At 42.2% G+C, this 15,964-nt stretch overlaps 1 protein-coding gene across 1 annotated transcript in view; it reads left to right on the top strand.

The window, feature by feature from the left end:
• Positions 1 to 7,667: 7,667 nt before the first annotated feature.
• The window catches only part of TACR1 (tachykinin receptor 1), a 178,278-nt gene continuing 169,981 nt past the window's right edge, over positions 7,668 to 15,964 (top strand). The window contains exon 1 of the mRNA XM_055400696.2: positions 7,668 to 8,653. Coding sequence (XP_055256671.2) covers positions 8,265 to 8,653 — 389 coding nt within the window. The 5' untranslated portion in view covers positions 7,668 to 8,264. The remainder of the gene's footprint in view (positions 8,654 to 15,964) is intronic.

Below are 15,964 nucleotides of genomic sequence, written 5' to 3'. Positions count from 1 at the left end.
AGCCCTCACACATTTCTATGTTTCAGCTTGAAAGTGACACATATCATTTCCACTAACAATCTATTGGCTGAATTAGTCATAAAGTGATAAAGTGAAAGTTGCTCAGTCATGTCCAACTCTTTGTGACCCCATGGACCATACAGTCCACGGAATTCTGCAGGCCAGAATACTGGAGTGGGTTGCCATTTGCTTCTCCAGGGGATCTTCCCAACCCAGGGATCAAACCCAGGTCTCACATTCAGGTGAATTCCTTACCAGCTGAGCCACCAGGGAAGCCTGAAATAGTCATAAGGCTTTGCCTAATTGCAAGGGGGCTAGGAAAAGTAAATTATATGTAAATGAATTATATGTATGATGTTGCTCTGCTGCTGCTGCTGCTAAGTCACTTCAGTCGTGTCCGACTCTGTGTGACCCCTTAGACGGAAGCCCACCAGGCTCCCCTGTCCCTGGGATTCTCCAGGCAAGAACACTGGAGTGGATTGCCATTTCCTTCTCCAATGTGTGAAAGTGAAAAGTGAAAGTGAAGTCGCTCAGTCGTGTCCGACCCTTCAGTTCAGTACAGTTCAGTTCAGTTGCTCAGTCATGTCCGACTCTCCGCGACCCCATGAATCACAGCACGCCAGGCCTCCCTGTCCATCACCAACTCCCGGAGTTCACTCAAATTCATGTCCATCGAGTCGGTGATGCCGTCCAGCCATCTCATTCTCTGTCGTCCCCGTCTCCTCCCGCCCCCAACCTTTCCCAGCATAAGAGTCTTTTCCAGTGAGTCAACTTGTCGCATGAGGTGGCCAAAGTATTGCAGTTTCAGCTTTAGCATCAGTCCTTCCAATGAACACCAAGGATTGATCTCCTTTAGAATGGACTGGTTGGATCTCCTTGCAGTCCAAGGGACTCTGAAGAGTCTTCTCCAACACCACAGTTCAAAAGATATATAAATAGATCAGTGGGAAAGACTGGAGAATATAAATATTAAATCACATGTATTCAAAAATGTGTTCAGTGACAAGGATAATTATTTAATTCACTAGGAAAATGGAGCTGTGGAAATGAGCATGCAATATGAAAAAAGTATTTTACATAATATAAAATAAGAAACTCCAGGTGAATTAAAGACCTAAATGTCACCAGAAAAAATATTTGAAAATTCATGACACAAAAAGTATTCATACATATAACATACAAAGAACACTGAGGAAAAAAAATGACTAGAAAACAATCCAACACAGAAGGGAAAAAAGGAATACGAATAGATAATCTAGAGAAGGGAAAATCCACCCAGCTAAAAAATATTAAAGAAGTCCAAATTCTCTAGTAGTCTGAAAAATAAACACCACGTATTAACAAAGTTATCATACTTTGCATATTTTAGACTGACAAAACTCTTAATACATATCACTGTAGGTGATGTGGGAAAACAGTGATTTAGTCATTAGTGATATTAATAGTATTATACCCTTTTAGAATGCAATCTGGCAACATAAAATAGAAACACACAACACATATGCATATGTGCGTATAAATATAAATACAATCCATTACCTAACAATTCTACTTGGAGTTTATCCCATTGAAATAAAGTATTGAACTGAAAAGACATAAAAATATTTATTGTATCATTGTCTTTAGTAGCAGTAACTGGAAGCAAAGTAAATTTTCATATATATAACTCTGAAGCATCCAAACAGTTTTGAGTGAGAAAAATAAGATTCAGACAATAGTGAAAATCCTATATTTGTATATTATGGATATTGTGGTTTGCAGGTCTGTCTATATAGTATTAAAGGGCCTGGACTAATAAGAAAGAATTTATACTAGGTTGTAAACAGAATTTTATTTGAGCCTGATGGGTCTCTATTGTATGTCAAAGAGGAAGTTGAGTAGAAAAGAAAGAAATATCAACTCTTGGAGAATAAAAACATACATAGGATCTAGGATTTTATTGATACATTTTTGCAAAGTTACTCCCTGAATAATGGTAAACACTGAAATGCGAGAATTCAACAAAATCTGAGTTAATAAGCAGATTCCCCGAAATCATCTGATTTTAGCCCAGTATAAATCCATATAATACATTTCTGAACATTAAAGCCCTTCCTGGAAATAGTTTGCTTGCTGGAAGGAGAGATATATCTGAAAGGAAATATCTGAAAAAGGAATTTTTCAGGAATTCTAAAAGAATTTGCAAACGAATCTGAAAGGAAATATCTGAAAAAAAAAATCAGATATATCTGAAAGGAAAGATATACCCTTGCAGAGTTCCTCCAAAGAATATCAAAGAGAGATAAGAAAGCCTTCCTCAGTTATCAATGCAAAGAAATGGAGAAAAACAACAGAATGGGAAAGACTAGAGATCTCCTCAAGAAAATTAGAGATACCAAAGGAATATTTCATGCAAAGAAGGGCACAATAAAAAGACAGAAATGGTATGGACCTAACTGAAGCAGAAGATATTAAGAAGAGGTGGCAAGAATACACAGAAGAACTATACAAAAAAGATCTTCACTATCCAGATAACCATGATGGTGTGATCACTTACCTAGAGCGAGACATCCTGGAATGTGAAGTCAAGCGAGCCTTAGGAAGCATCACGATGAACAAAGCTGGTGGAGGTGATGGAATTCCAGTTGAGCTATTTCAAATCCTAAAAGATGATGCTTGAAAGTGCTGCACTCATTATGCCAGCAAATTTGGAAAACTCATCAGTGGCCGCAGGACTGGAAAAGGTCAGTTTTCATTTCAACCCCAAAAAAGGGCATTGCCAAAGAATGCTCAAAGTATAACACAATTGCACTCATCTCACACGCTAGCAAAGTAATGCTCAAAATTCTCCAAGCTAGGTTTCAGCAGTAGGTAAACCGTGAACTCCCAGGTGTTCAGACTGGATTTAGAAAAGGCAGAGGAACCAGAGATCAAATTGCCAACATCCTCTGGATCATAGAAAAAGAAAGAAAGTTCCAGAACAACTTCTACTTTATCGACTATGCCAAAGCCTTCGACTGTGTGGATCACAATAAACTGTGGAAAATTCTTAAAGAGATGGGAATACCAGACCACCTTACCTGCCTCCTGCAAAACCTGTGTGCAGGTCAAGAAGCCACAGTTAGAACCAGACATGAAAAAACAGACTGGTTCCAAGTCAGGAAAGGAGTACATCAAGGCTGTATATTGTCACCCTGCTTATTCAACTTAAATGCAGAGTACATTATATGAAACGCTGGGCTGGATGAAGCACAAGATGGAGTCAAGATTGTTGGGAGAAATATCAATAACCTCAGATATGCAGATGACACCACCGTTATGGCAGGAAGCGAAGAGGAACTAAAGAGACTCTTGATGAAAGTGAAAGAAGAGAGTGAGAAAGTTGGCTTAAAACTCAACATTCAGAAAATTAAGATCATGGCATCCAGTCTCATCACTTCGTGGCAGATAGTTGGGGAAACAATGGGAGCAATGAGAGACTTTATTTTGGGGGGCTCCAAAGTCACTGCAGATGATGACTACAGCCATGAAATTAAAAGATTCTTGCTCCTTGGAGGAAAATTTATGACCAACCTAGACAGCATATTAAAAAGCAAAGGCATTATTTTGCCAACAAAGGTCCATCTAGTCAAAGCTATGGTTTTTCCAATAGTCATGTATGGATGTAAGAGTTGGACTATAAATAAAGCTGAGTGGCGAAGAATTGATGCTTTTGAACTGTGGTGTAGGAGAAGACTCTTGAGAGTCTCTTGGACTGCAAGGAGATCAAACCAGTCCATCCTAAAGGTAAGCAACCCTGAATATTCATTGGAAGGACTGATGCTGAAGCTGGAACTCCAATTCTTTGGCCTCCTGATGAAAACAACTGACTCATTTGAAAAGACCCTGATCCTGGGAAAGATTGAAGGCAGGAGAAGAAGGGGACGACAGGAGATGAGATGGTTGGATTGCATCGCCGACTCAATGGACATGAGTTCTAGCAAATCGAGGGAGATAGTGAAGGACAGGGAAGCCTGACCATGGGGCGCAAAGAGTAGGACACTACTGAATGACTGAACTGAACTGGAAGGAGAGACGCAACCAGGCAGGACTGCACAAAGGCTGGTCCCAGGAGAGTGCTGCCTTACTCACAGCTGAACTTCCGCACCCATCCCAGCCCACATCCTGCAGTTCTGAGTCCTTGCAGTGAAAGGTGAGAGATCGGGCAGAGAGGTAGATGGACCCTAGAAAGGCTTGCAAGATTCCAGTGCCTGCGGAATCTCACCTCCCAAGTAGTCTGACTGAAACACTCTCGGAACTTCAGTCCATTTCGGTTTCTGCGAAATGAGTGGCACCTACTGGGGAGCCTTTTCATACCTTTTTTTGCCTTTTCATAATCAACTCCCCAGGTCGGTAAGTGCCCACTATGCTATTGGAGATCAGTGGAGAAATAACTCCAGAAAGAATGAAGGGATGGAGCCAAAGCAAAAACAACACCCAGTTGTGGATGTGACTGGTGATAGAAGCAAGGTCCAGTTCTGTAAAGAGCAATATTGCATAGGAACCTGGAATGTTAGGTCCATGAATCAAGGCAAATAGGAAGTGGTCAAACAGCGGATGGCAAGAGTGAACGTCGACATTCTAGGTATCAGAAAACTAAGATGGACTGGAATAGGTGAATTTAACTCAGATGACCCTTATATCTACTACTGTAGGCAGGAATCCCTTAGAAGAAATGGAGTAGCCATCATGATCAACAAAAGAATCCAAAATGAAGTACTTGGATGCAATCTCATAAACAACAGAATAATCTCTGTTCATTTCCAAGCAAACCATTCAATATCATGGTAATCCAAGTCTATGCCCCAACCAGTAATGCTGAAGAAGGTGAAGTTGAACGGTTCTATGAAGACCTATAAGACCTTTTAGAACTAACACCCAAAAAAGATGTCCTTTTCATTATAGGGGACTGGAATGCAAAAGTGGGAAGTCAAGAAATACCTGGAGTAACAGGCAAATTTGGCCTTGGAGTACAGAATGAAGCAGGGCAAAGGCTAATTGAGTTTTGCCAAGAGAAGGCACTGGTCATAGCAAACACCCTCTTCCAACAACACAAGAGAAGACTACACATGGACATCACCAGATGGTCAACATCGAAATCAGAATGATTATATTCTTTGCAGCCAAAGATGGAGAAGCTCTATATAGTCAGCAAAAGCAAGACTGGGAGCTGACTGTGGCTCAGATCATGAACTCCTTTTTGCCAAATTCAGACTTAAATTGAAGAAAGTGGGAAAAAACACTAGACCATTCAGATATGACCTAAATCAAATCCCTTATGACTATACAGTGGAAATGAGAAATAGATTGAAGGGACTAGATCTGATAGACAGAGTGCCTGACGAACTATGGATGGAGGTTGGTGACACTGTACAGCAGACAGGGATCAAGATCATCCCCAAGAAAAAGAAATGCAAAAAAGCAAAATGGCTGTCTGAGGAGGCCTTACAAATAGCTGTGAAAAGAAGAGAAGTGAAAGGCATGGGAGAAAAGGAAAGATATACCCATTTGAATGCAGAGTTCCAAAGAATAGCAAGGAGAGATAAGAAAGCCTTCCTCAGTGATCAATGCAAAGAAATAGAGGAAAACAATAGAATAGGAAAGATTAGAGATCTCTTCAAGAAAATTAGAGATACCAAGGGAACATTTCATGCAAAGAAGGGCACAATAAAGGACAGAAATGGTAGGGACCTAACAGAAGCAGAAGATATTAAGAAGAGGTGGCAAGAATACACAGAATAACTATACATTAAAGATCTTCACGATGCAGATAATCACGAAGGTGTGATCACCTAGAGCCAGACATCCTGGAATGTGAAGTCAAGCGGGCCTTAGGAAGTATCACTACAAACAAGGCTAGTGGAGGTGATGGAGAGCTATTTCAAATCCTGAAAGATGATGCTGTGAAAGTGCTGCACCCAATATGCGAGCAAATTTGGAAAACTCAGCAGTGGCCACAGGACTGGAAAAGGTCAGTTTTCATTCCAAATCTAAAGAAAGGCAATGCCAAAGAATTCTCAAACTACCGCACAATTGCACTCATCTCACACGCTAGTAAAGTCATGCTCAAAATTCTTCAAGTCAGGCTTCAGCAATACGTAAACCGTGAACTTCCAGATGTTCAAGCTGGTCTTAGAAAAGGCAGAAGAACAAGAGATCAAATTGCCAACATTTGCTGGATCATGGAAAAAGCAAGAGAGTTCCAGAAAAACATCTATTTCTGCTTTATTGAGTATGCCAAAGTCTTTGGCTATGTGGATCACAGTAAACTGGAAAATTCTGAAAGAGATGGGAATACCAGACCACCTGACCTGCCTCTTGAGAAACCTGTATGCAGGTCCGGAAGCAACAGTTAGAACTAGACATGGAACAACAGACTGGTTCCAAATAGGAAAAGGAGTAAGTCAAGGCTGTATATTGTCAAGAGCTGACTCATTTGAAAAGACCCTGATGTTGGAAAAGATTGAAGGTGGGAGGAGAAGGGGGCAACAGAGGATGAGATGGCTGGATGGCATCACCGCCTCAACGGACATGAGTTTGGATAAACTCTGGGAGTTGGTGATGGACAGGGAGGCCTTGGGTGCTGCGGTTCATGGGGTTGCAAAGAGTCGGACACGACTGAGCGACTGAACAGAACTGAACTCCTGGGGAGCCCTTCCTACCGCCTCTCTGGACCCTGTTCCAGCTTGGTCATTTGAAATGGCCTTGGAGTAGGAGACAAGGTCTTAAAACCCGCCAGGGCTGGGTATGGAGTGGAGAGCGAAGACTGGCAGACCTCTCCTCCAGTGCTTGTGCAAACTCTGCAGGAGTTGGGGAGAGGAAGACGAATCCCCGACGCTACCGGGGGATGGGCTCTGGCCCACAGTCCAGGGAGGCTCAGATGCAGAGGCTGCAGGTTTCTGGACCGCGAACGCGAGACAGGGGTTGCTGGCAAGGAGCCCAGAGCTGCGCGTCTGGGAAGCACACTGGTTAGCAGAGAGCTCAGCCCAGTCCCCTCTGCTTGCGCAGGGGCCTCATCTGGAGGGCTTAGCTGGGGCTTTTCCCGGAGCAAGGGGCCAAGCTCCCAGAGGAGCTGAGGAACATGTTCTCCAAAGCTTACAACCTATCACTGCCTCCAAGGGATTTGGTCTACTAGTGAAAGGAACTAAGTATTTGGGGAGTGTCTCGGGCTGGAGCGAGCTGGGGAGCGCGGCGTCGGCACGTTACCCCCACACATCACCAACTCCAACCGCCAGAGGCAGGAGCCTCTGCAGAGTCACGGCAGCATTCCCGCCCTCTTTGGATGTTGGGTGTCCATCCCTGAAGCTCCTTCCCAAATTCTTCTTTTCCCCTTTGGTTCATCTGTGCTTCCAGCTGCGGACCCCATCTGGCGCAGTTACTCCAAGGCGACCTAGCTAGCGCCCCCTCCAGGACTGTGCTGGGAGCACGCACGGTTTGCAGACTCCCGAAGCAGGTAGCCGCAAAAGGCTTGGTGGCTGCGATGGTGCAGTGAGCCGGCTGTCAACATAGTGCAGCTGCGGCCCTGTCAAAGAGGGCTGGCGAGTACGCAGCCCAGGTACTGCCCCTTCTCGGTGACGTCACTACAGCCTGTTATAAAGACCTCGGGCGCAGCCTGCCAAGGTTCTGCTAACTCGCAAGCTGAGCAGGACTTGAGCCAAGAGGCGCCTGCAAAGCTGCAGGCGGCGGCGGCGGCAGCGGCGGCGGCGGTAATGAAAGCAGAGGAAAAAAATCTCCAGCTGGACCCAGGGCCCCAGAATCCCGGCCATAGACTCTGACTTTTACAGGTCGTGCTGTGACTAATACCTCCCAGCCTTATCTTCGCCCCCCAAGTCCTCACGCAGCATAGGGCTTTGCCTTTCTCGCTGCAGGCAGGAAGAACAGCACTTGCAAGCAGCAGCAGGTGCAGTAAGGTGGGAGGGGGTGTCTCCTGCTTCCTGGAACCGTGACCCGTGGAATTTCTTTCTCTGTTCCAGCTCAATGCAGGAGAGACGCTGTTTGCAGATTACAGAACTCAAGTGCTTCCTGAAGCTTAAAAGTGGAGGAATTAAAAGCCAAGGATATACAGCACGTCTAGAAGATTTTATTTGAGCGTCAAGTCTTCTGCTTGTAAGGAAAGGGTTCTGTCCAGAAAGAGCCCTCCCGTCTATGTTAAACAGGACTTTTCGGGCTCAGGCGCTGGCTCAGGACCCTGCTGCAAAAGAGTCTCTGTGTGTATAGAGAGAAGGGCTTAATCGCTTAGCAGAGGAATGGATAACGTCCTCCCAGTGGACTCAGACCTCTTCCCAAACATCTCCACCAACATCTCGGAGCCTAACCAGTTTGTGCAGCCGGCCTGGCAAATTGTCCTTTGGGCAGCTGCCTACACAGTCATCGTGGTGACCTCCGTGGTGGGCAATGTGGTGGTTATGTGGATCATCTTGGCCCACAAGAGAATGAGGACAGTTACCAACTACTTCCTGGTGAACCTGGCCTTCGCAGAGGCCTCCATGGCTGCATTCAATACAGTGGTGAACTTCACCTACGCAGTCCACAACGAGTGGTACTATGGCCTGTTCTACTGCAAATTCCACAATTTCTTCCCCATTGCTGCTGTCTTTGCCAGTATTTACTCCATGACGGCTGTGGCCTTCGATAGGTGAGCTTGACCTTTGTGGAAAAAGGGGAAAAGTATCTTTAAAGGAAGATAGCATTGCTATGGAGCTTCAGGGTTGAATAGTGCATGGTTCAAGGTGGAGACTGACCACTTGTACCCCTGGATTTGTACTGACAGCTAGCCGAGTCAGTTGTTGATTGGGGATTTTAATCTTATCTGATGCTTTTCTTTTCTATCTCTCTTTCCTTTTCTACTCCTTTTCACTGGTCACCTGTCTCCTTTCCATTACATGTACATATGTGTGTACAATCACTCAGTCGTGTCCGACTCTGCAACCCCGTGGATTGTAGCCCGCCAGGCCCCTCTGTCCATGGGATTTTCCAGGCAAGAGTACTGAAGTGGGTTGCCATTCTTTTCTCCAGTGCATCTTTCCCACATAGGGATTGAACTTGCATCTCCTGCATTGGCAGGTGGATTCTTTACCACTGAACCTCCTAGAAACATCCCTCCCCCCTTTTTTCTCCATTTAACTCTTTTTTTCCCCTTTTCCACTCATCTCTCTGACATTTTTCCTTTCAACTCCTGCTTTGCTTCTTTCCTTATATTCCTTCTCTCTTCTGCCTTTACAGCCTAAAGGGGATACCCAGGGTATCCTGTAGCCAAGGGTCTGGCCCCTGACTGAGGTACTGTGAATCCTTGCAGGTCTGCTCTTCTGCTATGCAACCTTTTGATGCTTTCCAATTTTGAGTACATGTAGGCAAAATTCCTCATTTTCACCTTTTCCTGAAGATTCAGAGGCTTTCTGCTCCCATCACACCCCTCTAATATTATTTGGATGTTAAGAGCATTCCATTAGAATCATAAAATGCAGAATTCTAATTCAGCTCTGTCTATGCTGCTGGGAGTTCTCATTCAGGAATGAGAGGCAGCTATGTTGTTCTTAAGGAACTCCACATATAGGGATCCAGGAGTTTTTAAAAATTTCTTTTGCCATGTAAGGTCAATGTTTTTAGACTGTCTGTATCCATAGAGAAACATGCTTGGAAAAGGCAAGCAAAGGCAATTGAGAGCTCTTTTCTGCATCCAACAGGCTAGGGTTCCAGAAGCTGATTAATAGTGAAAATGTTGGCATTTTCAAGTGGTTCCTAAGGTGGCATGATGGAAAACTAATTATTAGAGCATAGCTCTATTTGTATTGACTTTTTGTGAGTGTCCTAGGTCTCTAATGTGTATATCTATGGGTTCACAAGTGTTAAATGTTTACCTAGGATGTGGAGGTATGTTTAAAACACCTGCCACTGTGATTTTGAAATGCGTCCTTCTGATGGCCTTGCTGAGATAAATAAATATGAGAAACCCAAAGAAGAAGCTAAGAGAAAAGCTTCAAAATTTTTTTCCCAAAATTACTGAACTCTTTTGCATAAAATTTGTAATTGATTTGAGTGGGTCCTATAGCCAAATCTCTTTTTAAATCAGAGAAAACTACGTTTCTTGTGCAGTGATATCCAAATGCTGATTTTTAAGTTCCCTTCATGCATCTCTTATGTGCTTAACATGCAATGTGTAAAATAAATTGTGGTGAGTCAATTTATATTTTAAATGTAGAAGAGAAACCAATCACTCAAAGTGATACTGAAATGAATTTTTTTTGAGAATTTCTGTCTTGTGCTAGTCTGATTTTTGGATATTTGTGTTGCTGGATGTCAGGTACACCTGTAAGTCTTTCTGCAGTGACTTGCTGCTTTAACTTCTCAGCCCCCTTAAACTTAGAAAACTCACAGCATGATGTATAACTGATTTTATGTGCAGTGAAACCTGATGCCATTTCAGCTTTACACATGCTATCTTGATTATCCCTAACTTAGAGGGAAAGTTGATATTTTTACTTCATTGGATACTTGTGAGCTCAAGGGAGACCTGACAGTCAGTGTGAATACTTAGTCAGGCACTAAGTAGCTGATGGAGCCCCAACAGACAGCTCTCCTGCTTTGGCTTATACAGAAATGACATGTTCCACAGTACTTGTCTTTCTCTTGGCGCTTAGAAGATGAGGGGTATGAATCAGGGTCAAAGTCTTCCCCAGATTTTGGCTGCCTTGACTCTGCCATCTTGGGCTCCACTGTTCATCTCTAGGCAAACCACACGCAGGACCCTGAGCCCCTGTGACACCCTCAGGAAGATCAGAAGATCTCTGGTGTCAGAGCTGAGGGAATGACAACAAGAAATGCCACTTGTGTCTGGTGTGCTGGTTATCAGGCAAGCTCAGGGTTACGTAGAGGCTACCTCAAGGCTGTGTCTCTAGGTTCTCCAGGGCTCCTTGTGATTTTCCTTGCTCAGCCTTGTGAGCAGAGTGAATTAATCCCCTTAGGCCCTCCAATGAATCCAGCTCCCCTACAGGCATGGTCATCCATTCTTTGCCTAGAATGTTTTAGAAAGGAAGAGACCTCCAGCTCTCTCCGTATGAATGATCTCTTCTTTACTCCGCCATGGCAATGCAGACTTGGAGGAAATGTTAAATTACCTTTTGTATGCTCCTTGAATTTTTAACAGATAATCTTTGAATTATCTTAAAAAATAAAAGCAACGTGGTTTTCCTGATTGTAAAATTAAACCTCATTCATGAAGAACATAGACACAAAAATACAAATCACCCACTACTCTACCATGCAAAAGTAACACCTGTTAACATTTGAATTTCTCTTTTTGTGACTATTTCACTACATTATTGAAGTAAGATTCTAGGTAATTTGGTAGGTTATTTTTTTCCATTGATATTAATGGAAAACATTAATAATATTTTCTCATGTTATTAAAAGTCTTCAGTAACATAATGGTAGTGGCTTCCTATTAATATTATTCCATTGTATGAATATGTTATTATTACTTTAACCATCTCCCTACTGTTGAGAATCTGCTAATTCTGTATGATAATTTTATTTTGTTTTCTTGATTGTTTCCTTAGGGTAGATTCCCAGAAATAAAGTTACTGGGCCAAATGAAATGAAATTTTAAAGAATGCTTTTTCCTAATTTTAAAGGATTCTAAATCCTGGGCAGAGCAAGGAACGTGTCTTTTCTGTTTTGTTTACTTTATCTCCTCAGAATGAAGAAGAGTGCTTGGTACTTAACAGTCACTATATGCTTATTGATTAAATGAATGAACAAATAAAATAATACAGGCTCCTTTAAAAACATTTGGAAGAACATTATCAATGGCATACTCAGGGTTTATAACTATGTTCAAGGTAGAGTAGGAATAAGGCCTCAAGGCTGTATTTCCAAGACCTCCATTTTTAAAAATGTAAAAAATCTACCATTCAACTACAGAAAACTAGATAAAAGTCTGAAATGCTAGCTTATACTTACTTTTTCTGTGTTACTTATGCCACATAGAGTCACTCATATTTAATATACATTTTGGATCATAATAAAAAGTTTAAACGGTTGTTTTTTTGTGTGTTTTGTTTTGTTTCATTTTCCAAATCATGAAATAGTTTTCAAAATAAGATTTTTAAAAGATGCATTTTATTGCAAGGCTATAATCATTTAATCATTCCTCTATTTTTAGATGTATATTGTTTCCATTTTTAATGATTACAAGTAACTGTGAAATTAATATCCTTGACAGAAGTCTGAGAGTATCCCTTGTTCTTTTCATAGCATAAACTCCTTAAAATTGAATAGCTGGGTCAAACTGTCTTGGTAAACTTTGCCAAATTTCCTTCTAGAAACAAAGTGTAGGCAGAGAAAAAGACTTCAGCTGCAGATTGTAGAACTAATTTGAACCTTTCCTGTAAACTTTCCATAGAGTGAAGGGAGAGAGACAGAGATAATGAGACCCCCTTCAGAAGGAATACCCATTTACTGAAGGCAATGGCTACCTAGAATTTTTTAAGGTTGCAGAGACGAATATACTAAATAATATTAGGTTTACTAATTAAACTCCAACAAGTACCAAGGATTTTTCTTTTTAAAACTCTGTAATTTCTCCCACTCAAAACAAAATTTTAAAATTCCTTTGTATTTTAAAAACTAAAAGGTATGTGTGTGATGTTTCATGAAATTAGAAGTTGGAAGACACGGAGAGGGGACACCTTCATTTTTCAGGAGCCAGTAATGATGACTGGTTCCAGTTCTGTGGAGCAGCATCCAAGGAGATGGGCAATAGAAGCAAATGGGAACCTGACTTGGAACCTAGCTCGCAGCAGCCAGAGGCTCAGAAAAGTGCTGGTGTGATAACACTGTTTCTTTACCTGGCAGGGGCTGTTATAATTTCAGCCAACGAAAGGTAAATGTTGCTTACTTCTCAGACTGGGTCTAAATAGATATATTGTATTTGAGTGAAAGAAAACATCCAAATGATGATGGTCTCTGGACAATATGAAATTTGTTCAGGACCAAAAAATAGTTCCTTATATAGGGGTAATGGTTGACGGTAATAGAGGGAATGAACTCTCTGGGAGATTAAAAGAGGAACCAAGACATGCATAAACAACAAAACTCTGCTTACAGACTCCCTTGTCTCCATCCCACTCTGTCCCAGTCATACGCAGCTACAAGTCTAAATAGCCTGCTTCCCTAGACCTGCAGTCTGTCCTTGAAACTCACCTTGTTGACAGATTTGGATCCTATTGTATATCTCAGGGCAGTCCTCCATCACACCCACAGGCCAGTCTTAGATCCCAAGATCCTTTCCACTAATTTAGATAGATCTTACAGTCCATGACTAAGCACCCAGGTGTTGCTGAGAATGTTCGTTCACTAGAAGCTCATCCATGGTGACTGGCCCTGTCTTTTCAAATCATGAATCTTGAATATAAGGGTTGATACAGACCTTCTTAAGTTTTTTACATCTTGGATGAATCATTTTGGCTGCAGGACCTTTCCTGGAGAGGTCTGCTGCCCACCTACTCTGGAGTTGCCCCACTGCCCTTGCCACAGCCTCTCCCAACTCATAGGAGCCCCCAGGGTCCTGAATGGTCAAAGCCCTTGTTTTCGTGGGGGTGGGGGGATGACTGTCAGAAACATATATGTGTTCAACTGGGGGGAAATAAAGAGTAATTTTCAATGTAAAAGCACGTCATACGACCACAAGACTTGATTACTGTTACTGCTGTTCAATTAGAAAATGGTAGAATAAAGATTGTGAGGGAGAAACACTCACTGTTAAACTGGACAAAAATCTCCAGTCCCTCAAGGGATGGTGCCACCAGGTACGTGGTTCCTGAATCAGGGCCTCATGCTTTCAATCAAAGGGCTTATGATACATAATGATTTAAAGGTCACTATAACATAAGAAGGAGAAGGAAATGGCAACCCACTCCAGTGTTCTTGCCTGGAGAATCCCAGGGACGGGGGAGCCTGGTGGGCTTCCGTCTGTGGGGTCACACAGAGTCGGACACGACTGAAGTGACTCAGCAGCATAACATAAGATGTTATAAGTTTCATAAGTATTGTACAAATTCTATAGGAGTGAAGAGACAGGAGGTAATCTATTAGTGATGATCAAAGAAGGCTTCAAAAGGTAGTAACTGATTTGGGCCTTGAAGATTGGATAAGATTTTTAAAGAAGATGATAAAGAAAGGTGATATTCTAGGTAAAACAAACTACACAACAGCAATATGGAAATAAAAAGTTGCTGAGTATTTGAGGAGAATGACAGGATGACTCAGTTTGAGTGAATTCACAAGTGAATCAAGGAGTTGGTCAGAAGAAAATGAGTATAGTTTTTGTTGGATTTTATGTGAAAATATAATGATTAGTTTGAAATGCCCAACAAGCAATTTGAGAGGTGGGGCTAGAGAATAAGAACCTAGGGAAACAAAATCTATATTTAGGAATTTTCTAAACAAGAGAATAAGAACCTAGGGAAACAAAATCTATATTTAGGAATTTTCTAAACAAATGGCTTATTGGAAACTTGAAAGTAGAGAATATCTCTTTTACCTGTATATATGTTTCCAGAAAAGAAGCCAAAGATTCATGGAAATGTTCTACCAGGGTATTAGAAGGGAAAAAATAAGGAACAGAGAGTTAGTGGAATAATCAGGATATGTAGAGTGAAAAAAATTAAGAGAGATGAATTATGATGAATATTATTTATAGCATAATTAGAATCCAAGGAGGATGACATTCAGTTCAGTCCAGTTCAGTCGCTCAGTCGTGTCCGACTCTTTGCAACCCCATGAATCACAGCACGCCAGGCCTCCCTGTCCATCACCAACTCCCAGAGCTCGCTCAAACTCATGTCCATCGAGTCAGTGATGCCATACAGCCATCTCATTCTCTGTTGTCCCCTTCTCCTCCCAGCATCAGAGTCTTTTCCAGGGAGTCGTCGCATGAGGTGGTCAAAGTATTGGAGTTTCAGCTTTAGCATCAGTCCTTCCAATGAACACCCAGGATTGATCTCCTCTAGAATGGACTGGTTGGATCTCCTTGCAGTCCAAGGGACTCTCAAGAGCCTTCTCCAGCACCACAGTTCAAAAGCATCAATTCTTTGGCGATCAGCTTTCTTCACAGTCCAACTCTCACATCCATACATGACCACGGGAAAAACCATAGCCTTGACTAGACGGACCTTTGTTGGCACAGTAATGTCTCTGCTTTTTAATATGCTGTCTAGGTTGGTCATAACTTTCCTTCCAAGGAGTAAGCGTCTTTTAATTTCATGGCTGCAATCAGCATCCACAGTGACTTTGGAGCCCCCCAAAATAAAGTGTGACACTGTTTCCACTGTTTCCCCATCTATTTCCCATGAAGTGATGGGACCAGATGCCATGATCTTAGTTTTCTGAATGTTGAGCTTCAAGCCAACCTTTTCACTCTCCTCTTTCACTTTCATCAAGAGGCTTTTGAGTTCCTCTTCACTTTCTGCCATAAGGGTACACCACCCTTATGGGTCATCTACATATCTGAGGTTATTGATATTTCTCCCGGCAATCTTGATTCCAGCTTGTGTTTCTTCCAGCCCAGCATTCCTCATGATGTACTCTGCATATAAGTTAAATAAGCAAGGTGACAAGATACAACCTTGACGTACACCTTTTCCTATTTGGAACCTGTCTGTTGTTCCATGTCCAGTTCTAACTGTTGCTTCCTGACCTGCATACAGGTTTCTCAAGAGGCAGGTCAGGTGGGCTGGTACTCCCATCTCTTTCAGAATTTTCCACAGTTTATTGTGATCCACACAGTCAAAGGCTTTGGCATAGTTAATGAAGCAGAAATAGATGTTTTTCTGGAACTCTCTTGCTTTCTCCATGATCCAGCAGATGTTGGCAATTTGATCTCTGGTGCCTCTACCTTTTCTAAGACCAGCTTGAACATCTGGAATTTCACGGTTCATGTATTGCTAAA

Source organism: Moschus berezovskii, chromosome 11 (assembly GCF_049115385.1).
Source record: "Moschus berezovskii isolate FMDL1 chromosome 11, NW_MosBer_1.0, whole genome shotgun sequence".
Classification (NCBI taxonomy): Eukaryota; Metazoa; Chordata; class Mammalia; order Artiodactyla; family Moschidae; genus Moschus; species Moschus berezovskii.
This window is presented reverse-complemented; position numbering and strand designations above follow the sequence as displayed.